Here is a 25,186-nt window from a genome sequence, read left to right as displayed (position 1 = left end):
GGACGCGCGCGGCCGTTCCCCGCCCGCGGCGGTGCGGGCGGCGGCGGCGGCGACGACGGCCGCGGCGGGGGGGGGGGGGGCGCACGGCGCATGTCCGCCCGCGCCGCGCCGCGCCGCCACTAGACGCTCCCCCCCGCCGCCAAACTCACCACCATCTTCTGCATGTGCAACATTTGCAGCCGGACAGAAACCGCTCCCCGGCGATGGAGACTGCGGGAAAAATCCGGCGCGGCGGGATGGCTTGCTGAAACGGCAGCGGCAACCGGGAGAGAGGCAGAGCGGGAGAGAATAGCAAACAAATACTAAAACAAAACAAAAAAAAAAAAGAAAAAAAAAAAGAAAAAGAAAGGAAGAAACCTCTCTTTTTCTCCCCCTTCCTCTTTTTTTTTTTTTTTTTTAATTCTTGATTTTGTTTGTAGCCACCTCGTCCTCAATGCCTCTCTGAGCAGCGTCTAGCGAGCGAGCGGGAGAAGGCGAGACAGAGAGGCAAAAGAGAAGATGAGGATAATTTGCAGACAGCTTGTCTTGTTGTTTTCTGGCTTTTGGGGACTAGCAATGGGAGCTTTTCCTAGCAGTGTGCAAATAGGTAAGCGCTGCATTGGGCTGGGTGCGCGTGTCCAGGGGTTCAATCCTTGGCAAAGTGAGTTGGAAAGGAGGCTCTGAAGGCAGTTCGCAGATTTCTCCTCCACCACTCGTCCCATTTCCCTGCCTTCACGAAAAATCCGCGTGTATTTGTGTGTGCATGCCTCTGCGTGTGCGTGTGTACATACATATGTGCGTGCGTTCGCGTGCGGCAGGGAGGATGCTTGGCTTTTGCGGAACTCATCCCAGCGCCGGGGTGTGTAGGATCGGCAGAGCAGGAAGCGGCTCGGGGCCGATCCCCCCGGGCTGCTTCAGCCCGCTCCGGCACCCCCCGCTTTCGCCTGGCTCCCGGAGGGATGGCGAGTTATGTGCACGGGAGGTTGCGGTAGCTGGCAGGGGTGGGGGGTAAAAGGCAGCGCTGCCCTTCTTTCCCTTCTCATAGTTGCAAAGTTTAGGATTTTGTAGGTCTCTCCGTGTAGTCCTGTGCCCCTTCCTCACCCCTTTCCCATCGCCTCCTGCTTCCTTCCTTTCGGACGTGTTTCGGATGGGACGCAGCTATCTGAATTCTTTCCAGCTCAGCTCCATCACTGCATCATCTCTCGTGGACTTGTAAAGATGCTGCTAATAAGGCTGAGCTGCTCCCTGCCTGCACATGGCTGCAGAGGAGCAAAGTTCATTATATTCCCGTTCAGTGCAGATTATCCTACACTGAGTTGGTGTTTTCTTTTTTTTTTTAATCCAGAAAGCATCGTTCTCCTTAATCAGCCCGCCACTTAATGTAAGAGGCTGTTGAGTAGCTGATTTACCAGTGTGTTCGGTATCAGGGAGATGGAGGCTAAACACTTTCAAAGGTCACTGTAATCATGACAAATCAGGGTATTTATGTATGAAAGGCTGGAAACCGAGAAGTCAGAAAAGAAGCATGAATGCATCAGGGAGGTTAAAATCGATTGAGGACAGTGATTTAAAGGCAGCGGTTGTGATTATGAATATGATTAGTTCCTTATCCATTAAAGTCTTAGGACTTGTCTTACTGTGCAGCTCTAGGAGAGACAGTTGCTTGATGTTACAAGATAGTAAGTAGCTTGCAAATAATTCACCCTGCTTCCTTTGCTTTTTGCCTTTTTTCTGTTTTTTGTAGGTGGTCTCTTCATCAGGAACACAGATCAGGAATATACTGCTTTTCGATTAGCAATTTTTCTTCATAACACCAGCCCCAATGCATCGGAAGCACCTTTTAATTTGGTTCCTCATGTAGACAACATTGAAACAGCTAACAGCTTCGCTGTAACAAATGCCTGTAAGTAAACATGCCATTGATCTGACCACCTTACAAGTAAATTGCACTGGAAATAACAGGAAACCACATTATTGTCTTGCATTGGAAATACCTCAGTAAGTGTCTTCAGTATGGATACCCTTTGCAGAAGAGCAAAAGGGGCAGCAATCCTTGTTAGTTTCTAACTGGAGCAAAATCCCCTCTCCTGCCTTCTGCTGACTAACCTGATGTGACATTTACTTTAGTGTTATTACTGTAGTTTCTTGCTTCCCGGTTTCTATGGAGATGAATTTTGTTGTTGTAAAGAAAAATTATGAATGTCTCGATCAGTCCGTAAACCCCACAGTTACTCTTGTTCGCTGTTGGGTATGGCGTGCCTTGCCTGTATTTGAAAATATACGATAATATTTGTGCTCACAAATGCTTTTCTAATGGCTGGAAAGGAGATGGGGAAGCAGTGGTGTACAGGATAATATATCTGAGTTGGTTGACGCTGCAGTTGATCTGGTGATGTCACTTGAGGCAGCCCTGCTCTTATATTCTAGGTTGTAAATGTCTCTTATCATCTCGTAATGCATACATCCTGTGGATATGTCTCTATGCATCCATACATTGGTGCCAAATCACGTTAGTATCTGATCTACTTGATTTCACAGACCACCTCAACTGGAACAAATATTCTCTTCCTACTATATATTTTATACACACACACACCCTCACACACACAGATGCACATACACCATGAGAGGAAAACAGAAAAAGAAATGCCCTTACCAAATGAGGTAACATTTACTCTTTTTTTTTTTTTTTCTTTTTTAAACAGAGTATAATTAGCTGAACATTCTACATTTAGATCACCTCAGGGTCTTTAGCCTTGGTTAAAACACATGCTGGATACTGCTTAATCTCTGAAAGTAGCAAAGCATGATTTCTATTTATCTTCATGTATGTCAGGCTTATAAAAAGGAATTCATGTTATTATGTAAGACAGTGGAATGTAGCGTGGCAAAGCTGAAGACTGTAGTAGCATTACTACTTTGATGTCCGTATTTCAGGATTCTGTAGGTTTTCCTCTGTGGCCTTTAAGTTTTCGAATCCCTCCTCTTCATTCAAGAGTGAATTGCCTCTGGAAGTAGATGCCCTAAGCAACATTGCTGAGCGAGTTTAAAATAGAAACATACTGGAGAAGGTCTTACTGTTCATCATGCCTTTAAAATACGTACTATGTTTCTCTCCACTTTCTCACAGCCATCTCTGTGGCACTTTTTAATATGTAAACATACAATGTACTGTGCAGTTCTCATGTATAATTCATTGAATGATTGCTAAATTTATTTATACGAGTCTTTGGTACTCCAAGTTTCAGATGACCTTGCCACCTTATTTAACAGGAAAAGCTTCTGAGCTGCCAAAATGGCTCCATTCATTTTATGCAGGAAAGATTGATGTCCCATTAAGTGTGAATACTATATTAAGCAATGTATTAGTTGTGTTTAGCGTGAAAATCAGTATCAAATTCCATAAGGAGAAAACATTTCAAAAGGTGCTTTGAAACTGGAAGGAATCAGATCTATGCAGGTGTAGTTCATTGAGAAAATATTACAATGCATATCAACTTTTGCAGCCACTGATTATATATTCCATGAAGACAAATGACACAGTAGCTTTTTTAAACTTTCATTTTTAGTGAAAGAGGAGGGGACTAAAATTTTTGTATATTGAAATCAGTAATTTTAGGTGAAGTCAATTATTTTAGATTCTGCCTATGCATCCAGTTCTACCAAATAATTTCCGAGGCTATTGTTACTGTTTGGATTAAGGGTATTGCACAGTATTTCTGTTCGAGCGCTAGTGAATTAATTCTGATTTGCATAAATTTAAAATTGTCAAAAATTGAACCACTTCTCTGTGTAAGACTAACACCATAGATTCAAAAAGGGTTTGCCCAAAACTTTCCTCATTTAGACTAATTGCAGCAGATTCTTCTCTCATTCCAACCACCTTAGGTTATGTGTACCTTGCATTGTTTTAACTGAGGAAAACCTGTCTCCTTATATTTACTGTCATTTAGAGAAATAGTGATTCATAACCTGATCCTTTTTTTTTTAACTGAACCCAGTTTCAGTTCCAGAGAGTTTAATGACTCAGAGATGATGAATCTTTACAGTATGGGGGGAGGTAGAGAAAGAGGGGGAAAGTAAATGTATGTGTTTATGTGTGTGTATGCTCATATAATTCTGTACATGTCTGTATTAAGTAGGCAGAATCCTACAGGCCTTATTTAGGTCTGTACTTCCCACTTAAACCAACATGTATTTTTGCATTAGTCCAACTTTGTATTTATTTCACATTTTGCAGTCTTGTGCCAGTAATCTGACTGCTTCTTTTTTAAAACATTTTAATACGAAGAGTATTTTTTAAACAACAAATCTTCTCCTAATGAAACGTAGGCAAACTGACTGACAACTGAATGAACATATCGCATGTCCCTTAAGCTAAATATGAGCAGAATCCTGCAAAAATCAATTGTCTGATAGCTGGAGGACACCGGTTTCCATGTGATTGAATTTGCTGGCTTGACAGAGGCTTCTAAAGCGCAGATGTGTGAGATTTTCTAACCTAATTAAAGAACCCCCACCATCAGCTCTGAATTAAGTGATTTCATGGCAATATGAAACGATAACTCTTTGCTGAACCGCTGTGAAAGAGCGACTTTGGATCTTGCTATTTGTGTAGAAATTACTCAGCACACACGTCCCCAAATATACAGTACAAAAGCCTTAGAGCTGCTGGACTGAATTGAATATTCATGTGAGTTCAAGCATAAAGCTCTGAGACATGACCAGTTACCTCGATTTCTGTTTCCATTTGCTGCAGAGGTTACTTGTGAAGATTCAGAGCCTGGCCCCTTTCACGTGTTAGGGACAGTAAACAGACTATTTCAAAGGATTATGGTTGGCATATTAGCAGGTAACTCACCACAACATTGGAAAAACTTGAATATTTTTTTCTTTTCACTAGATAAAAACATATGGCCAAATGTTCACTCGGGAGTACTTTTGGAACTGGAATAATTTTGTATATTGAGTTTAATATCTGTCTTCTAATAGTTATCTTACACATTTTTGTTTTCTTTAAACAGGCCCAGAACATCAGTATTTTTGTTCTAAATCGTGAATGCATATGAAACAGGTTGCTTAAGCAGATAGACTCCTTTGTAAGTTTGCAAAATGGATCTGATCTGTATCAGGTTGGAGATAGTCCTCTTTCTTTCCCCTTCCCATTTACGTGTTTTATTTAAACTCTGTTCATTTCTTTTGCACTACATACATTATTCAGAGAATCTCTCTTACTGACAGAGAGAGCTGAAATTATTGCAAAACATGAATAGTACAAGATTCTTACTCATCAGAACAGAATACACCAGAGCTGAAACATTTGACTATTGGCATACACTGGTTTGCACAGTATAAGCAGGAAATTTTGCTCATGATTGGAAATCTACCTTCAGCTTGATTTCAGATGTTGGAGCAATGCATTGATTTTTGGAGAGGATTATATATATTTATTCTCTAGCTGAATGCAAAATAATTTTCTCTACTCCGCACACTGTCTATATTACATTAGTATACCTCAGCAACGCAGTCAACATTAAACCTGCTTGCATACTTTTGAGAGGTAGCTCTATGATTTTACAAAGAACTATTTGCCTTTCAGCTCTTGTCTTGTGGTTAAGAATTCTTCTGTTGAAGTTTCAAAAATCCTTAATGTATAACCAGTTCTGCAGTTCTTGTACAGGATTAGTCTAAATGGGGAAGAAAAGAGATCGATTCAAGTCTTTCATCAGTGTTTCATGCTAAAAGTAAAGCTTTTCCCTTTGAGTCTGTTTGACTTCATGTGTATTCTGAGATTAATATATTCCTAATAAATGTAATTTGGGGTAAATCGGACACTCCTCTTGTTTCATCTTGTGCACAATTCAGTTCTTACCAGATTTTAATCCCAGTAGATACAAAACCCAAAAAATATAACTTTGTTACGTGCCACATGGATCAGAAGAAGAAAACCCCACTGGAATTAAAAATTTTGTATCTTGGAATAACTTTCCTCTTTTTCCAAGAGTTAATCTCTTTGACTTTTATGCCCTCCGGACTCATATGGGGTTGATAACCTGAAATTGGAGGGCCTGATTCTGCCTGACCAGCATGAGTGTAGTTTCTGGGTGAGATCCACCGAGGTCGGAGGCAGCCCTGAGGACAGACAGGAACCTCCCTCGTCACCCTGCCCTCTCTGTGAGTCTGTCTCTGGGTTTGTGCTTGCTAGTGAGGGGAGAGGCAATGTATTTTGGAGTTAACTTTTCTGCTGAGACATCCTGAAAGCTGGGGAAATAGACTCAAATGTAGTACTGCCTTTATATTGTGACTGTCTGTCATTTTACTTACAGCAGTTTCAGCTTTGATTTGCTAAGCTGCATCATAATGGGATTTTCATTAAATTTGGTTATTAATTCTTCTTTATAATTACAACTCAATTTAGCAATGGCAGTGTAACCTTAGTTTAATAATCAGTGTCATTTAAAACCATGGTGTTCTTTATTTAGAAAGTGAGGTTTCATACAGCTGAATGGTATTTTGCTATCAGTATTCCCAAAGATGCAGTTTGGAGTATATTGAGAGTTACCATAAAGTCATACCGTACGGTCAGGTTTGAACTGCAAAAGCAAATAGTGTGCCAGTTGGCTAGAAAAATGGAACTGGATTAAATCGTACCCTTCTAAAATAGGTTCAATTACAAAGACGCATTTGAAGTGAGTGTTTTGCTTTAATACATGGAGTTTATCTTAAGCTAGACCCCAATTATTGAAAACAATTTCTCTTAAAATTTCTATTATTAGCACTTGCTGATGGAATGAAAGAATATGTCTGTACTTGGGTGTCATTTGCCGTAAGAAGGATTCTGTATATTTTTAAGATATAAGAAGATCCATATTCAAAGAGTTTCATAGCTGTAAATGTGATCTTTGTAAAATAGCTGTACAGCAGAGAGAAAATCAACCATCAATAGCTCCAATCCACCAGAGTCTGGATTTAATTTTCAAGGTTATTGTTGGGAAAATAAATGATGGGCCTTTGCTGAAATATAGTCAGATTTCTTCAGTGAAAATTCGGAATGTGCTTTTCCCTGGCATGAAATAAGACTTTTGTCTTAGCATGTTGCTGGACTGGCTAAAATTGTAAACTCAAAAGCTTTATTAGAGGCTACAGAAATAATTTAATCTTCATTCAGAGCATTAATAACAAAGATTGTGTTCCTTCATTCCTCCTGCAGAAGCCAACGCAGTGCAGTACTTCTTGTGTAGGACAAAGCACTTTAACAAGTAAATTAAATTGATTAACTTCAGCTTTATCATTGTAATCTAAGTTTGTATGCTAGTCAAAATAGCTCATGCATTTCATTTTTAGGTCTTGATTGTTTTGAGACTTGCTTGTTCATGAGAGAGGAAGACGTCTGCTTTGATTTCTTAACCATTTTAGATCTTGCTATGAATTGTGCAAGTTCACATTGTGAACAGGTGGAAGTTCTTTGGGTTTAAATGCGTCGGAACAAATAGTCTTTTCTCAATGGTCTTAATCCTTAATATATGACTGTTAAAGGGGATGAAATTTGTGCTACCGCAAAAGTGAAGAATGTTGTATGATTGCACCAGTGTAATTAAAAGGAAAAATTGGCCTCCTCTCTGGATTTCCATTCCTCTGGGCAGTTGGCTTGAGGCAAAGATTTTGGACTAGTACAGCACAAAATCCGCTCCTGCTACTTACGTAGGCATACCTATACCGAAGTTATGTGTTGGGACACAAAGGCAAATTAAACAATTTATTCCTGTGAAAATCAAGAATTGCTCTTCTGAATTTGTGAAAATAAATTTACTCAAGAGTACCTGACCACAGCGTCTTATTTGGAAATTTTGGTGTTGCTTTACTTTTAACCATTTTCTCAGAAGTTTTATTATCTTCCTCCATCTAGTTTGGGTTCTTACCTAACTTTTTACAATTTTTTTTTTATTATTTTAAAGGTCTTACTGGCTTTTAGCAATGCTGGTATGGATTCAGTTGTTTGTTGTAAACAAACAATTGTTTGAAAACAAACAAGGGGTTGAAACCCATTCAATTATGGGTTGAGTACTCTTAAAAATTCTGTATCGGTGATGTCTGTTTTCAGGCACCCAAGTTCAAACAGAAAGGTTATCTTACATTTTGGCACTCAGAGATGTTCTAGTATTTTCCAGAGTACTCAGCAGCACCTGTCTTCCCAGTGGGAACTGCTCACTGCTGAGCACTTTGGAAAATGTGTCCTTACCTGTGTGGTAACACACGGGTCGGCCGTCTTGCCTCAACAGTGTTACCTCCTTGTGAGAACTCTGTTTCTTCCCTGTTCTTTTTCCCGCAGTCTGATGAAGCATCTGCCTGACTTGTTCAAATAATTGCAGCTGTCTGTTGGGTTTCTGGTTCTTTATGGTAAGAAGATGGAACCAGAGTGTTACATACCCATCACCTTTGTCTTGGCAATGCACTGTAAAGACCCAGCCCATCCTTCCTCTTCGCCAGTTTCCTCAGAAGCTGATTATAGATAAGCTTTATGTTGGACTCAAGGGGGAATAACTGGATACTTATTAACAAGCTACTGTTCTTGCTGGGTTTTGGCCAGTTATGCTAACATTAACAAATTCCAGTTCAAATACTGGCCCTTGTCCTGCAGTTCTTTCCCCAGGCAGAGCTCTCTGTGATTTAAATAGGGGCACTACCTGAGCAGGGATTGCAGACTGGAGCCCATTATAATGAAGGAATAGTAGGAATCAGCTTTTTTGCAGGGTGAACGGGTTCTCATTCTTTCATCTGATAGCTTGAATTTTTAAAAGTATTAAATTGCTTAACTCCTGTTATTTTTTAAAAACCCATATGTTTAGAAATTGGACCCTGGTACATAATTGCCTATTTTAAAAGAATGTCATTTAGGCTACTGTTTTCTTGTGTTCCACAGGCTATTTAGGTGGTATATTTATATGCAGCCATTGCTCCTGAAAAATGCAGCCTTGTGCAGTACCTTTCTATATTCTAAAGTCATGGACAACATGAGCGTGACTGCAGGTTTTTTTTCTGTAAATACAAATAGAGCACAAGAGAAACAAAAAGCACTTAAACTTTTCACCAGCTTATTAGATTCTTTGTAGGGAAAGGCTTTAAACACATTTTGAAGACTGATACTAAAATATATCAGCTTTTAACTATTCATAATAGTTCCTCTGATTGTCACTTGCAGACCCACTGTGAGGTAGATTCTGTGCCATTTCTGCATGCACGCTCTTGCCGTTGCTTTTATGGTGTATTTGCATAGTACTGTCTTAAACCCATAAAATTTGAACTTCATTTTCCTTTGCACATCACCTTTTCAGACAATTCAGGTATGCCCAATGAATATCCATCAAATAGGTGTTTTAGGAAAGTTCACAGGTAGTGAGAGTTAATTGCTGAAAAGAATTGAGGCTTCTACACTTTGTTTGCCTCAGTTTTCAAATCCATTTCTAAATGGATATGGAATTTACATTTGCACATTGTGGTGCAAGAGGTGATGTATATGTTAGTATTAGAAATTATTATACAAAATAATAAGGAATTATTGTACAAAATATTCTGGTTTTGTTAATTTCTTTCACAGTTATGTGTTACGCTTCATTTCCTTTTGTTAAAGATTTCACTGATACCACATGGCGGGTTTTTTTCAGTGTCAGGGTCAGATCTCTTTCCTCAGTGGATAAAATGATTCATGTAATACATATTCAAGGTAGAGGCAGGGGAAAGAGAGGAAATTCTTGTAGAGCAAAGAGAGTACAAAATGTAGCGTATTATTTGTCTGCAAAAGCTTCCTGTTCTGCTTTAATATTCCTGATGTACAGTAGCAGTATTTCACGCTACTAGTTAATGTGAGATATGGGTCTGGATGGTGCTGTGTTCAGGTCTGGAAAACATTGAGTATAGGTGAAGAACATTTTATCAAGCACAGATACATTCTTGTAAAATTCAGAAGTAAAAAGCTATAATATTAAGAAAAAAAGCGCATGCACATCAGTACACTTAGTCCTTTGTTTCCTCCCCTAAGCTGATAGGGGGAAAAGGAACAAGGCTTTACAGACCCACAGTCTCAGCAGAGTCGTGTAGGACCTTGTATTAGTGATTTCCCCCAGGTTTTCTGCATGGATCTGTCCTGGAGAGGCTTGCTAATAAAGGCCTCCAGGCTTGGTCATTTCCATCTGTTTAAACTGAGAAGAGTGTTTAAGAATGGACTTTTCAAGAACACTGCAGCTGGGAGGATGATTTCCTTTGAAAAATCAATATTCACGTGCTCTTGGCTGACTCAGGAGTTTTTCTCAGTTCTACTCCAAGTAGAAAGCACAAGCCAGGTAAGAAGCTGGCTCTTGGGGCTGTTGCACACCCTGTTAACACTGTGTGTGTATCTAGCTGTTTGTGCAGCCTTCAGTTGAGAACTGGTCAGGGGTTTTTTTTCTCAGGTCCTTTTTTTTTTAAATCGGTATCCTTGTTCAGTGCTTCTCTTGGGTGGTAAAAGCAATGGGCTAATATTCAAGTGATACATTATTATATAGATAAGAATCAGAGTGGCTGTCTGGAGCATAAGCAAATGTCCAAGGAAAAGAGTGTAAGAGGACACTGGTGTATTGGGAGGACATATGTCTGCATCTGTTGCAGGATTACATATGCCCCATGAAAGTGTGTGGCTGGCAGGTCAGGAGTAGTGCCATATGGAAGTGATCCAAGTTACAAGTCATTTCAGATGATATAGAAAAGATGTGAAAGCAGTCTGGGGGATGAAATGTTGTCTGATGGCTATGAACATCAGTACTTCAAAGAAGAAAAAGTAAAGGTCACCAAAATAAATGGGGGAGTGGATAGCATGTAGTAGTGTTCACAGATTATTGTGTTCTAAGGCTAGATGCGATCATTTTGATCACCCAGTCTGACCAATGGGATGCTAGTCAGCCAACCTCAATTAATTTCTTTATGCAACCCATAATTTTTTTCCAAATAAATCCAGTGTTGAATTAAAAACTGAAAGAATCACAGGTCAATTGTCATGTCATCAACACATCATTTGGACATAACCACCCACTGTGTTTATCTGTGTTGAGTGTAGGAGTCATACAGAGTAGGCAAGCAGAAAAAAATTTGCCTACTGCGTTTGTTGTTGGTCTTTAATTTAGAGAGGTACCACAATCAGCATGATTTGCATCCAGTCGTCACAGTTGTGCAGCTCCCAGAGCCCCCGGGGTTTGTTCTGGCTGGTTGGTACTGTGTCTTGCCTGCGCAGAGGGGCAGCGTGGGACATCCTTAGTAGCGAGGCTTATGCCATGGCAAGACATGTAAGGACTTACTGGGGCCTTTTTCAAGTTCCCTTGAAAAATACTTCCAGTGGACACAAATGGTAGGTTTTTTCCCTTTCCTAAGAAAGAACACCTCCTAACCCACAGCAGGGAGTATGGCTTGGAGCAATAGTAATATAAGCTTGGGAAATATGTTCAAAGACCATTAAGTATGTTTTTGCTAACAAATGTACGCTAATCCCCGTTATTTGTATTCACAGACTCGTCTACTTACAAATACAACTTAATGGTCATGTATGTTACACATATTTCACTTTCTATGAGCCACAGAGGATGTGAATCTATTACTGCTTTCAGCTGGAGGGTTTGGGCTGTTAGCTTAAGATACCAAGAGTTATGAATTTAGCTTTGGAAGTCCCTTGTTTCATCTGCTTTGTGTGTCGGAGGAGATGGCAGCCTGAACACAAATATGATGATGAATGAGATTTAATGCACAAGAATATTTGCAGAAAGCAAAAGCCTGAATAAAGGAATACAAGAAGTGCTCCCATAGCTGTCTTTGATGATCCGTTGCACTATTCTGAATAGCTAACATATGTGGAAAGAGGAAAAAAAGACAAACTTTTTATTTTCTTATACCGTAAGTCATTAAAATGGGGAGAAATAATAACACAAGACCTCAGCAATTAATTATGTTAAACTAATAGCTGTACTTGCAGCCTCCTGTTTACTACCACTCCATCCATTAAATGGTTTGCTTAAATGATTTATTATACAGTTATTATTAAAATCAGCTGGAAAATGACAAGGTGTTTTTAGATAACTAACTCAGAAAAAGAACAAGCACAGTTAATACAAATGCATGTGTGCAGTGTATAACTGGCGAGGTTCGGCCAGGTGTTGTGTGCGATGATTTGGAGCCCAGGCAGGAGGGGGGTCTGCCCCGGGTCTTCGGGGACCCTCGCAGACTCAGAAGCGACAGGCTGCCTGGAGTAAGGAGTCAAACGAGTTTGAGACCTCGTGCCTGAAGTGTGTGTTCACCCTCTGTTCACGCTTAGTTGGGTGGGAGAAGGGGTTCGAGATAGAGCAGGAGCTGTGTATTTAGGAAACAGCATTACTCAAAGTTGAGGAAGGAGGTTTCTGAGAGTGGAGGAAGAACTGATGTGCAGCACTGCTCGCTGCATGGGGAATTTTCTGCTTCTGAAGACAGAGCGGGAATGTGTGGCTGGTGCTTGTGAATTAGGGATTATAGCTGGTGTGTGCTGACGTGACTTTGAAAAACTTCTAAGGTGGATATGTGGTTGTATAAGCTGAAAGCTTAGTACAGAGGGGGAAGTAATGACTAGCCCACGTGTCCAATGGAGTACAGTACGAGTTAATAGACATGAAAGAACGTAAGACTAAAAAATACTGTTCAAAGAGACAGGGAAAATTCTGTTCTCTTCAATCTGCCATCCTCCTCTTCCTCCCTGCTGTTTACTGTAAAGTGCCCCAGCTTTTCGTGACGAAATGGGAACAGTCTACAAGAAGCACCACCAGTGGAAGCCCTGGACACGGTGCTTCCCGAGCTCTGTGGCGCTGGAGAAGTGCTCCTGCCCTGGAGGCAGCAGCTGGTGTCCCGGGGACTGAGTCACCCCTCTTCTTCCTGCCCCACTCCTAGGGACGAGCCGCTGTGGCTTCTGGGTTTGGCACGTGTTATTAGCTCCTGTAACGCATTGATTGCAGGTAGCCATCAGCTTAACTACTGCAGCGAAAGGAAGGAAAGGGACAGAGCGTAAAACATTTGTTTCTTGGTTATGAACAGAAAAGAAATTACGTCCTTGTACAACCTCAGAAAAACCATGCCTGTTTCCATCTCTGTCTTACTCCCCCCAGCCTGCTTTAGACTCCACCATGGTCAATACTTTAATATTTTAAGGGAGTGAATGGAAGGAGGGAGTGGTGGTGGTGTACCACAAAAGACAGTTTATACAGATGAATTGGATTGCTTTCCTCTATTCTTCTCTGGGTCTCTGACAGATGTTGAAGGACTCCTGTATTTTTCTTTCCTGATGAAAGCCCCAGAAAGCCCATCATTCTTTCAGTTACTGTTTATGATGGGAATCGTTTTGCACTTCAGTACAGCTGGCAGGCACCAGAGCTTCACACCTTAATCACATTTTCTTTGTCAGCCTTTCACATACTATGCTAAATGGGAGACTAGCAGAAAATCCTTTGAGCAATTACAATAATAGGATAATAATAATTATTGCAGTTCCCTGCACTTACATAGTGTCTGTGAGATTAAAATGAGATCCAGCATAACGTTACCCCTTTGAAAAGGTGTGGATATGCCCTGCCAGCAGCATCACCTTGAGAAACTGTCCTCCGTGGCCTCAGCTTCTTGCTCCCCTAACTTTGGTGTGGTCAAGCAGGGCTGCACTGCCACCTTCCTATTCACGTCTGTGAGCAACTGACTGCACAAAGTCATTAAAGAGAATATGAATGAGGGGAGTCAGCAGCATGAAGAAGGTTTTTTCCTGTGTGTGGCTGTAAAAGACCGGAGAACGTTAAAGGGTACAGTCTCTCCAGTTCAGAGGGAGCACGCTTACATAAGGCACTTCCCTTTCTCGGCTGCACATCATGTAGATATTAGGAGCATTAGTGAGAGTTAAATGTGTGCAACCAAAAATGTAACACACGGGTGTAGCTTTAAGCCTGTTGGTTTAAAGCTGTGATGTGCATTAATATGTGCATTAAGATAATGCACTACCTTCCTATCTGGTCCTGTCTGTGAAAATATTTTCTGCAAACTGTTGGATTATTGGTTACAGCAAGTTAGCAGTTTCTATCTACTGAAATAAAATCCTTTGGGGCCTTTTCCTGGCCCCAAAAAAGGGCTCCACACTTAATTAAAATTATGAAGTTCAACGTCAATCTTTCAAAACATTGTACCTATTGTTAGTGCTGCGATGATGATAAGTTCCTTAAGGATGTGTGTGACCATAATAAGCTGGTGCCATAGTTTTTTCACCAAGACAAAAATAGAAAAGTGATTTAAAATCCTAGATGTTTTTTTTTTAGTAGTGCAGCCTGTAACTTTCCATGTTAAGAATACAGAACAGCTCCAGCTTTTAGTGGGAGCCTGCCCCTTTTTCTCACCTCTCTCAGTAGGTCCGAACAGAGACGGAAGCATCCAAAATCTGTCAGAAGACAGGAACACAGCAGACTATCTCTCTGCATCTGTGGCATGAGTGACTGAAAAAGCTGTGTTTGTCACCTAAATTAAGTGACATGGCTATTCTGATGCTTGACTTCAAGACATATGGCTCAGACTTCCTAAAATCCAGGATGTACCATAATTCTTTGTACCTCTACAGCCAGTTGTAACCCAAAGTGGACCTCTGTGGAGGGCAGCCTGGATGTGGCCATTCCCAGTCTCACACTGGGTGAAATGCCTTTTATTGTCAGCCAGCCATTCCTCATTGTACAAGAAGGCAGATGTCAGAGGTTATACTGTAATACTTCTCACTCTCTTCTGTGGTCATCTTGACCAAGCAGAAGACGCTTTGGTCCCTGATGTCTGTTTGGGTCCAGTCCCCCGGGAGTGGTACCACCTGACAGTGGTCCCAAAGGATTGCAGCAGAGGTTTGCTGGAATATCGTACGTTTCGGCCACTCCACCATCTGCCTTGGTAATTCCAACTCTCTTTGGCTGTGCCGAGGGCATGAGGAGAGAAGAGATGATGGCTGGCAACCCTGGACTTCCTGGGGCCTTTTTCGCCTGCACCTACACCCCACCCGGCAGAGCCTCTACCCAGGAAGGGCACTGATCGCTGCTCCCTTTTGCCAAGTGAGCAAAGCTACACAGGCAGCAAAACAAGGGTGAGGCTTGCATTCTTCTCCTCCAGGGCCTCCTGTACATATTTATGGCTTATGTCTGCGTTGTGGCTTTCTCGCACATCTCTGCAAGGGAATTTGAGCAACAGATTTTCTCTGGAGCTCAAACTGTTTGTTTTCTTAGGATTGTTACTTGCCTCTCAAATTATGCACTTGATAGACAGTGTTCGCCTTGTGTTTGAGGTTTGGGATGACAGGGACAGTCATTGAGGCTACACTACAGCATTTTGGAATGGTATCAGGTTGAGTTGAAGAGGCAGACACATGTAAAAACATCTTATTTGGTTTCTTCTACGTGTATGTAGAGAAGCTTTTACAAAACACTTAAATACCCTTAAAACTCTTCTTTTGGCTTTATGTTAGACAATTGTAAACATTTAGGAGACACTTGCCAGGAAGAGATTTTAAGAGTGATGGACTGCACATCCGGGGATGGCAAATCCCAATACTATATTGGAAGCATGCATGGGAGTTAATTTACTTGGATCAAGTTGTTCATTTTTGGTTGAAAATGTTGCCCAGAAGTCTGCATAAATGTGTACAGCTAACTGAGAGCTGTCCCTCTGAACAAGCATTTCTATACTTCTTTCAGCTAATTCAATGATCGAAATACTAAATCTAGCACTCTGACAGGTTTTGGATTTATGACAGTCCCTGAAGGACTTTGACTTACAGTTATTCATATAGGTAGTTTTTTAAATTTATGACAGAAATAATAACTCTGTGGTAATATTCATCCTATTGCTTATTTAGAGCACCAAGTGTGAAAATAAAAAAAAAGCAGCTGGAAATTCCCAGGGCAAAGCTTTGGCTCCATGCTCTGCTGTACCTCACAGAGACTTTAGAAGCCAGAAACATTTTGAAGACTTTAGAAAATTTTCAGAGTTTGCAGAGATGTAAAACCAAAGTGAAATTTGGCCCGGAGCAGCAACTACTATATTTAAATGTATTTTAGGTGCTCTGCTTCTCTTGTTCCACTTAATTATTGTTTTCCACTGTTGAGGGATGTGCACGTGCACTGTAGAAGCGTTTAGCAGGTCGTCTCTGTCCCACTCCGCGTCCTCACAGGACGGCGGTGATCTTCAGCGGTTTGTTCTGCCCCTCTTGCTGCTCCGTCATCGTCCACGTTACTGCCCAGAGTGCGCTCTGGATCTCGAGAGGTTACAGCAGATCTCAGGGGTCGAGGCAGTAGTGAGGGCATCCTGGAAGAACAAGAACAGGCAGCTGGAGACGAATGGAGTCAAGTCTCAGTGAAATGCCCAATGTGGTGTTGCCCTGGCCTTCTTCCTTCCCTCTCCGGTCATCGCATCCACCAAGCTTTATGAAGGGAATCTGCCAACAGCACTGTTTAATCAGAATTGATATCGGGGATGATTTACTTTTATATTTTTTTCGGTCATACCTGCGATCTGTGTTTTCCATGTTCCTATGATTATCTATTGGAAGTATGATGTCTTCCGGTACCCAGCAAGGAGGAGAAGATGTGGAGCACAGGTGGGCAAGGAGATACAGTATTTCCTGGGAAGAAGTGGGAGATGAAAACCAGGTCTCTTCTGCACTCATCCTTAGGGAGAACAGAAAGAAGAGCCTTTCCTCAGGCTGAGGTCATGTTTTCACTGAAACAAAGTGAAAGTGAAGCTTTTCTATCTTAAGGACTAAGAAACTAAGTTTGGTGTAAACCTATGACACCAAAGGGCTTTCTCATAAGGGGAAAGGCTGCCATAGTAAATGGTTTAATTTGTGACAAAGGCAATCTTCGTTCCTATAGACAAACTGTGACCTGAAGGAAAGCCCTTCTGTAGTGGGGGATTATTGTCCCTCTTACATTCATGTCTTTGTAAGAAGAGGGTTAGTGATGTGATCAGGTGTGAGCAAGATGAACGGTTTTCAGATATGCCTGGGATGGTGGCCTTGCCTTGTTGTTGTTTTTTTTTGTTGTTGTTTGTTTTGTTTTATCTCACATTCAAAACCAAGAACCAAGAATCTCCCGTGTAAATCTTACAAATCTTAAAAAAATATTAAAACTCCAGTGGGTGAACGTGGGCAAAGCTGGTACTTTCCATTTCAGGGAGGCACACCAGGGTGGGTGTTGTGTTGGATTAATGCTGTTTCACAGGTCATTAACGACCTGCGGAGCTGCTGCCGCCTCACCGCCACCCTGAGACGTGGCAGTGCTCCCGCGCAGGGCTTGTGGCACCCCTTGCTGTGGGGTGCCGGTGTCCCTGCTGCCGCTGTCCCAGCCCAGCCTGGCCTCGGGAAGGGGCTTGCACGCACCTAGCTAACAGACAGGGCACGTTTTAGGATGGGGACGGGGTTAAGCTGTAGGCTTGTACTAAAGCCATGGGGGGCTGCAGCTATTCCAGAATATTGGAGCAAACCTGCATTAAGCTCCAGCACGTGCCGTTGCTGCCCGTGCTGAGCAGTGCCCACCTCCGTGACTGGCTGCGGGGGGCTGGGGTCCGGACAAGGAGCTGCCAGGTGCCTGCCCACCCGTGTCCTCGCAGGGGAGGGGGCCGGGCAGCGGGGCTGGAGAGGGCATCAGCTGTTCTTCCATAGAGGTGGGAGCCTATAAACACCGATTAGCAGCCTCAGGCTTACTGCAGCGAGTACTGTCGTTAAAAGCTCAATTGCAACCCTTAAGGTGAATGTAAGTGACTCCAAAAATAGTTGATTTCAGAGGGAAACTTTTAGACCTTTTAATAAGCAAAATAGCTAGTGCTTGTTCGTATGCCTTGAAATTATGTGGGGTTTTTTCTTGCTCTTTAGGGTTAATACACTGTGATTGTGTTGTAAGAGCATGTCTGCTAAGTGTTTCTAGCAAGACTTCTTGAAATGCTGCCAGAAGACCTGGAGAGCTGCATACCTTGCTTTTAACACAGAGCGACAGCTTTGCATCACACATTGTGCCACTGCATAGCCAGGACTGTAAATACCAAATTTTAATTATCAAGTATATTTATAATTCATTAGTAGGAGGTAGACAAATACACTGGTCTGGCTTTGCAGTGCAAGAAAGATAAATGGAAGATGGTGCGTAGATAATAGATGCTGGAGTAGAATGTGTGGAATTTTTCTTTCCTCCATTTTGCCTTGCTGCAGCTATTTTGCTTGAACTCTCAAAGTTGTTCCAGGAAGAGGGGCTAGAAATAGGACAAATGTACATCCATCACAAATGTTAAGAATTCCGAAACTGAGCTTTAAGTACAATGCAAACTGCTGAACACAAAACCTAGAGGAGCAGCCGTACTGTTTTGTTATATTCTGTGCCAAATATTTATCTAGCTATTCAACAGAACCCATTTAGCTTTGGATATATTGAATAAGATATTTCTTAACCATGTCCTTTCCAGTTGTTCTTGAATACATAAGTTTAATGGACTTGATGATAAATATTCCAGGAACTGCTTATCAGTTTGGGTGGTATGATAGATGATATGTCATTGATTTAATGACATAAAACCATATTTAAGTAATGAACTTTTCACAGCCTTTCTCTTGTAAACCTATAGTCATCTACTTCAACAGTTATTTTTAAGGCTAAATTAAAAGTAGCATGCGAGAAACGTAATGTATATGCAATGTATCACGTACTCAGCTGTAACTTGAGCCTAGATAGCAGAGTACACTATTGCCTAACCATCAGGCTGGCTCCAGAGGAGTAATTAGCTATAAGAAAATGATGAGTACCTAATTTTATCTCATTAGAGATAATTATTATAACTGGGAATGTTTTTAACCTGAAGGTGAATAAATGGCACCTGTGCAATATATATGTCCATAGTTTGAAATAATTTAAATGAAAGATGTAATGGGAGATAGAAAATGGAAATTCTCAGTTTGTTCATAACATCCTTTTTTCTTATGGAGGTGTCTTCCAACACTTGTGATGAAAATGGCATTTAATACTAGTTGTGTGTAGGCTTAGTGGCGGATATGTGTTATGGTGCTCCTAAATGCGGTGGTTCTTTGAGTGTCTGGACCAGGGCTTGGCCAGGAGCCTCCTTGGCCCCTACCAGCCCCCGCTCCTGGGCGCTGGGAGGGCCTGGGGGAGCACGAACCTCTGTGGGGGAGCTTAAAAAGCCCCCAGGTCCACTGACTTATTGTAGTCATGTTATGCACTGTAGTTGGGAACATAATTCATGGATGGGAAGGGGGCATTTTTGAATGGAAAAGGTTCTTGTCATTTTAAAAAGTCCAAAACATCAAGGGTATGCGATACCTCATTCCCAGTTGGAAGCTGGACATCCCATTGCCTACTGTGAAAGCAGCTCTTATAAAATGATGTTCAGAAGCATTGCTTAGTCTTTTCTTCACAGCTGATATTTTTCCCCAAATGGGGGGGGGAGCTTTTGGCTTCCTCAGTGTCTTTTACCTGGGGATTTCAGAGGTGTTTGTATTATCCATTAACTAAGTTTCTGAATGTTTCACGATTTATGTTGAATATGAAGAGATTGTTTCACTTGCTGCTCAGACGCATTTGCTTTCTGTGTGCGGTAACGGGTCAGGAGAGCTGAGCGGAGCAGAGATTGGAGGAAGGCTGGTGTCCCCCATCGCAGGCGGTCTGTGCAGGTGGGGTGAAAGGGAAGATCTCTAATTCTTAACACCAGGCAAAGTTCAGCAGTTAGGGGCCATGAGGAGAGCTCCCCATCGCTGCTGCCGCGACAACAGAAGCAATCTGGGCTGTTTTCTACCGATCAGGCATTTGGGGCCTGATTTCCAGCAGTGGTGTGCTGAGGACACCCACTGCTCCAGCAGCGGGAAAGCTAATGGGAGATACTGTTGCTCACTTTTCTAAAAAATAGGACTAGATTTTTCTCCCGATTGAGTCCCTGTATGTCAACAGCAGTTTATTTTGTCTGGATAAAAAAGTCAGAAGGGTTTCTGCTGGAGCACATACGTGGATTCACCCAATTACAGGATCAGTAATTATGTGAAGTGATTTTAACCATCAACTTCTGTTTCAATTTTAGTTTGTAAAATGAATAGAATCAACCAAAACCCCCTTCTTGTATAGTTTCTAGGACAGCTGGAAATTTCAGAAAGATTAAATGCCCAGCTATATATGCTGTATGTGCAATAGCATCTCCTAGGTACGCATGTGTGGCAAAATGACTCTAGGTCCGGTTTCTGACATTTTGATCATCTATGTGCCAAAGACAGAAATTTCATTTTATCTAGATGTTCTCATCAGCAACAATCTTTTATTTTAATAACTGAAAATACACAAGGAGTTGAAGAAAAGGAAATCAATGGTATAAACTATTCAGTGCAAATAATTATTTCAGGGCATGTTCCTACTCCCCATTTCTGAGAGTTTTAGGAGGCACTTTTATACTTCAGAAATAAATTATCCACTATCAATGAAAAGTAAATGCACTGGACAGCCAAGCTACAAGTGAAAATAATCATTGCTATATGATCCATCCAATGTGCATTTAGCGATTCTGCTTTAAAAGCAGGGTACAGATAGTATTGTTCTTCAAGGCCCATCTCAGAGAAAATTTGTTTTCATGCTTTTTCACAAAAAGCTATTTAAGTCAGGCATTGCAATTATGTGTACACGTAAAGTTAAGCATACTTCTAAATGCTTAGCTGCACAAGGCATTCAAAGCATTTCAGTGTTCTTCGGCCAAAGCACAAATATTTTACAAATGGGGAAAGAAAAGTGAAATGTTTGCTTGAGGCCAAGGAGCCAGCTACCAGCAGGATTGGAAGGAACTAAATTCCCTGACTAGCTTCTTGACAGCCAGAGCACAATTTGAGAGCTGTTTACATATTTAGATACAGGTGTAAGAAACTTCATGATGGTTGTGTTTTATGGTTGTCTTTATTCTCTGGAAATGCTCTGTCTGAAAAATGGGGATTTTTTTAAAGAGCAAATAAACTATTACATGACAATCTATTGCTAGTATAAAAATAAATAGAAATTTATGCATATTTTCTTGGTTTTGTCTTATGGTGTTGTCATGAACAAGTTTATAGCCTTAGCAATATGTTTCATTTTCCCTAGTACCATTAAAGCTGTCATTTAATTTTAGTGTGTGGTGTACAATTGCTTGTTGGTTTAAGTTTAAGACGGTATATTCCTGGAGCATGGAGTACACTTTTTTCCCAGCAAAATTAATTCCCTGTTTGTAAAGGGCAAGAACAGTCGCTAAGCTATTGTTTTACCATTCTGTTTATAATTTTTGTTTTAGTATTTTATTAAATATGTAGTGTAAGCTTCTCACATATTAATCTTTGCCTGAAAAAAAATTCTGAAAATAATTCCTCTGTTTGTTGTTGGGCTGTTGTTTAAGGAAAATGTATATACATGCTGACTTTTTAATAACAATTGACGTATGGAAACAATTGCTCCAGAGAGTTGGATGAACTTTCAAAGTTTTAGAGATAATGGTGTAAATTATTTATTTCATATATTTTTACTGCATTTCCCCAATGTTTGTATGCAACAGATTCAAAACAAACAAACAGATGTGGTTTTTGCATGACAAGTGGTAGACCTATGGGACTCTTTTCTGAAGAAAACTGGTGATGCATAAAGTTTGCATGGATTCAAGGCTGGATTAGCTGTGCACTGGGGGAAGAGATCCATGAGGCCAAACCACTTGGAAACACCCAGGAGCTGTGAATAGTTGAGTGCTGGGAGAATATTCAGGGGAAATCCTCACTTCTAGCCACTACTGGAGATAGGTGGACCCTTTGCCTGAGGCAAAATTACCATTCTTATTTTGGGGATATTTCCAATCCCCTTATGATTGTAGACTCTTTATGTAATACTGTGCTAACCTAAGAACAGCCTAGACATGATGGCAGACCAACATCTTTGGACTGGTGAGACTTACCCCCGAGTGTGGTTTCCTGGCAGCGGGGACCACGCTGTTGAGCATCAGCCTCGTGCAGGTGTAGGTGATGGCACAAGATGCAAAGACCGGAGAGGCTCAGACCCAGTGAAGCAATTACGTGTTCAATGCACACGCTAGCACTAACGAAAGCCTCACAGGTATTTCCAGAGGAGAATGTACCCTTTCTACTCATAAACATCAAAGGATCTGTAGGGTTACTGATTAGGAACTGCAGCTTCTTTTACTTAAGGAAGGCATGGATAATTAATGATTTTGCGTTCTGATTAGAAAATTAACATTGCTAATGCTGTTACTAGATAACTGAATTTTGGTATTGTAAAAGCCTTTTGAAATGCAATTTGCCAGAGCATATATCAGATTAAATTGGATTGATTATGGGAGTTTTGAAGTTGTTGATTTCTTTGAGAGCTCTGTTAACGAAGCATTATATTGTAACAGAACCCATTAATAGCACTGTTCTACTTAGCTAACAGCCCATTACCCTCAATAGGTAATAAAGTACATATGCGAGACGCCATAGCAGGCAGGGTAGGACAGGGTACTCCACTAAGTCCACTGTAGATCTCAGGGTACAGTCTAATTTTGCCGTGTTGTGGGGTCTTGTTTTCACTGTCAACTTGGGCTGATAATACTGAGTCCCACAGATTGCTGTCGTGAAGTGAGACCACGGTTTTGCATTGTCTATTAACATCGGTGGACTGCTGTGAGAATACCACATGGCAGGATGGTGCAGTGATAATATTCCCTCTATTCAAGGAGCTAGTGAAAAGAACTGACACACTGGGACATGCGCTGTGTGACCCTCCTAAAGTGGCAATGAGATAATAACCTGAATACAGTTTTCCTCAGTTTCTTTTGGGCAAGGTGCTTTTCTCCCTAGAGGCCAAAGCAACTGCGTTGTACTCTGGGGTACCACGCAAGAAATGAAAAACGTGCATTAAGTATTAAAATGAGGAATCCAGCCTCAAAACTAGTAGTAACTAAAGACTTTGGCTGCATACCAGAAGTTCTTTTCAATTCTATTACAAACTTCCCTGCTTTGAATCTTGGCCAAAACCCTATCATCCTATATATTCAGAACTTTGGAGAGAGAAAGCCTTGGTGTCTCATTTCTGAATGCTAGTGCAGCATCTGTGGAGTTCTTTGCCACCTTCCCATACGTTACTCTAATGGTCCCATTGAAGGCAATGGGCAATGGCAAAGTACAACTCAAGAATATCGTCCAAAGTCCAGTGGTGCGTAGATATGACAAAGAGTTATTTTTCATCTTCTGAGATTTTTGATAATAGTGATGATGCAAGAAAAGATATTTGCACAGCTGGCAGTTGAAACCACACTTTTTGAGGTCAGGAAGATAGGAGGTCAAAAATAATAAAACCCATGGTGCTATCTGTTGATACTTTTTGCAGTAAAATTGCCCTTAATGCAAATCCTTCCCAGTCCACAGTTACCTACCATGGCTCTCTGGGAGCCCTGAAAAAGAAGCAGCCTGCACAGGGAACAACTAATAGGGGAAATACATTATACTACAGTTTTGTTGCTGTCCTGGCATGCATGGACTGCTTCCTTATGCTTAGGAGATAACACAACATTTTTTATTTTATTCAGTGAGGAGATTTTTGGGGGTGGCAGGAAGATTAGGGATGTGAGAAATTATGTACTTTCTGGCGGTTTCTATTTATTTACTTGCCCTGAACATCCCTGCGTGATCTTGACTGTAAAAGGTAAAATCTAGGCGCAGTAGAGGTTAATAGGGCTGAGCGCAATAACCCAAGTAAACCTAAAAGCACCTGCCGAACACTGATAAGAGTGTAGGTCTGTCAGCTGCCCTTATTGAAAGAATCTGCGTTTCTGTATTTCCGGGATTGTGTCAGCCCAATTTCCTCTCTATTTTATTACTTTTCAGTACCACAAAATTCTTAGGAGTGTTTGGTGCCTTGCAACCCTCGAAACATAATTCGAATTATTTGCCACCTGGAACATTAAAAGTCTGCCTGCATTGCAGGGTGGAGGCAGTAGCTATTTTTTAAACTCTTTTTTTAAAAAGCCCCAACAACAACAAAAAAAGCAAGACACAACACTGCTGGCCTTTGATGTTAGTCTCCTCTTTCTTAGACTAATTTTTTTTTTTAATGAAAATGTCTTTACATGGATGTAATTAGACTGAGTTCATTGGCATTCATCTGAATTTACATTGGCTCTTGTCTCTTTTCTTTTAGGAAGTTTTCATTTTAGTAGTTTGGGTTTCAGTTTGAAAAGTAGTCTCCACACCAAAGTCTTCACAAATTGGAGACTTGTGAAGCAGGACCTAGAATCAAGTAAAATTTTAGTTTCATTTAGAGAAAAATATGTCAAAACCAAAATGAAAGCAGCCTTCTCAAACAGGAAGCCATTTGTTTTACTCTGGTTAAAAAAAAAAAGAAAAAAAAAAGGAAAAAAAAAAAGTTAGTTAATTTATTTTGAGGAGCAGTGAGTGAAATGGGGAGATGAAAAATAGTTAAAAGGAAAGGGCTGGCAGATGTGGGAGAGGGTGAAAAACCTGTTGATAATGTAGTCTCTTTCAATCAAGATAACAAAAGAGAGCAAAAAGCAGATGGAAAAGATTTACTGCCGTGAGTCAAATAGGAAAGTAAGAAAAGCAATTCCAAAGAACTGCAATGTGAGAATAGTTGTGCAAGCTGGACCGAAGTCCATCTAAGCGCCATTCCTGCCTCTAACAATTGCTACTGGAGAATATTTATAGAAAAAAAGGCCTGTACAGGGCGATCATTGCTCTGTGACCTGTGCAATTTCTGGCAGAGTGTAGAGATTTCTGGAGCCAATGTGTATATCCATGCCATGGTAACTTATTCCATCAGTTTATCTGTCCTTCATGACTTTGCCTAATCCCTTTCTGAATTCATGTATCCTCCTGAAGTCCATAGCATCGTGGGGTGGGAAGGGGGCCAGGGGGACATCATATTCATGACCTCCAGTGTCTTTCCTTCTTTGAGTTATGAAATGTATGGGAAGGAGACAAATCTTCAGCTACTGGCAGTTTCTTTTCAGAATTTATGCAGAAAGCTGCATCAAGCCGACTGATTAAGCTAGACAAAATGTTTTCTCCAAAATATCATTTAGCCAAACATAGAGATTTGTTGATATTGAGACATTTCATTAATCCATTTACATTTTGTGAGTATGTTTGGCA

General features: G+C 41.1%; 1 protein-coding gene across 4 annotated transcripts in view; it reads left to right on the top strand.

The window, feature by feature from the left end:
• Nucleotides 1–285: 285 nt before the first annotated feature.
• Nucleotides 286–25,186, top strand: part of GRIA4 (glutamate ionotropic receptor AMPA type subunit 4) — a 238,433-nt gene continuing 213,532 nt past the window's right edge. For all 4 annotated transcript variants that reach the window (XM_075491019.1, XM_075491016.1, XM_075491018.1 and 1 more), the window contains exons 1-2: nucleotides 286–586; nucleotides 1,724–1,882. In XM_075491019.1, the coding sequence (XP_075347134.1) occupies nucleotides 499–586; nucleotides 1,724–1,882 (247 nt within the window). In that variant the 5' untranslated portion in view covers nucleotides 286–498. The remainder of the gene's footprint in view (nucleotides 587–1,723; nucleotides 1,883–25,186) is intronic.

Source organism: Mycteria americana, chromosome 1, assembly GCF_035582795.1.
Source record: "Mycteria americana isolate JAX WOST 10 ecotype Jacksonville Zoo and Gardens chromosome 1, USCA_MyAme_1.0, whole genome shotgun sequence".
Lineage (NCBI taxonomy): Eukaryota > Metazoa > Chordata > Aves > Ciconiiformes > Ciconiidae > Mycteria > Mycteria americana.
The sequence above is the reverse complement of the archived record's forward strand: the minus strand, read 5'-3'. Positions and strand labels throughout refer to the sequence as shown.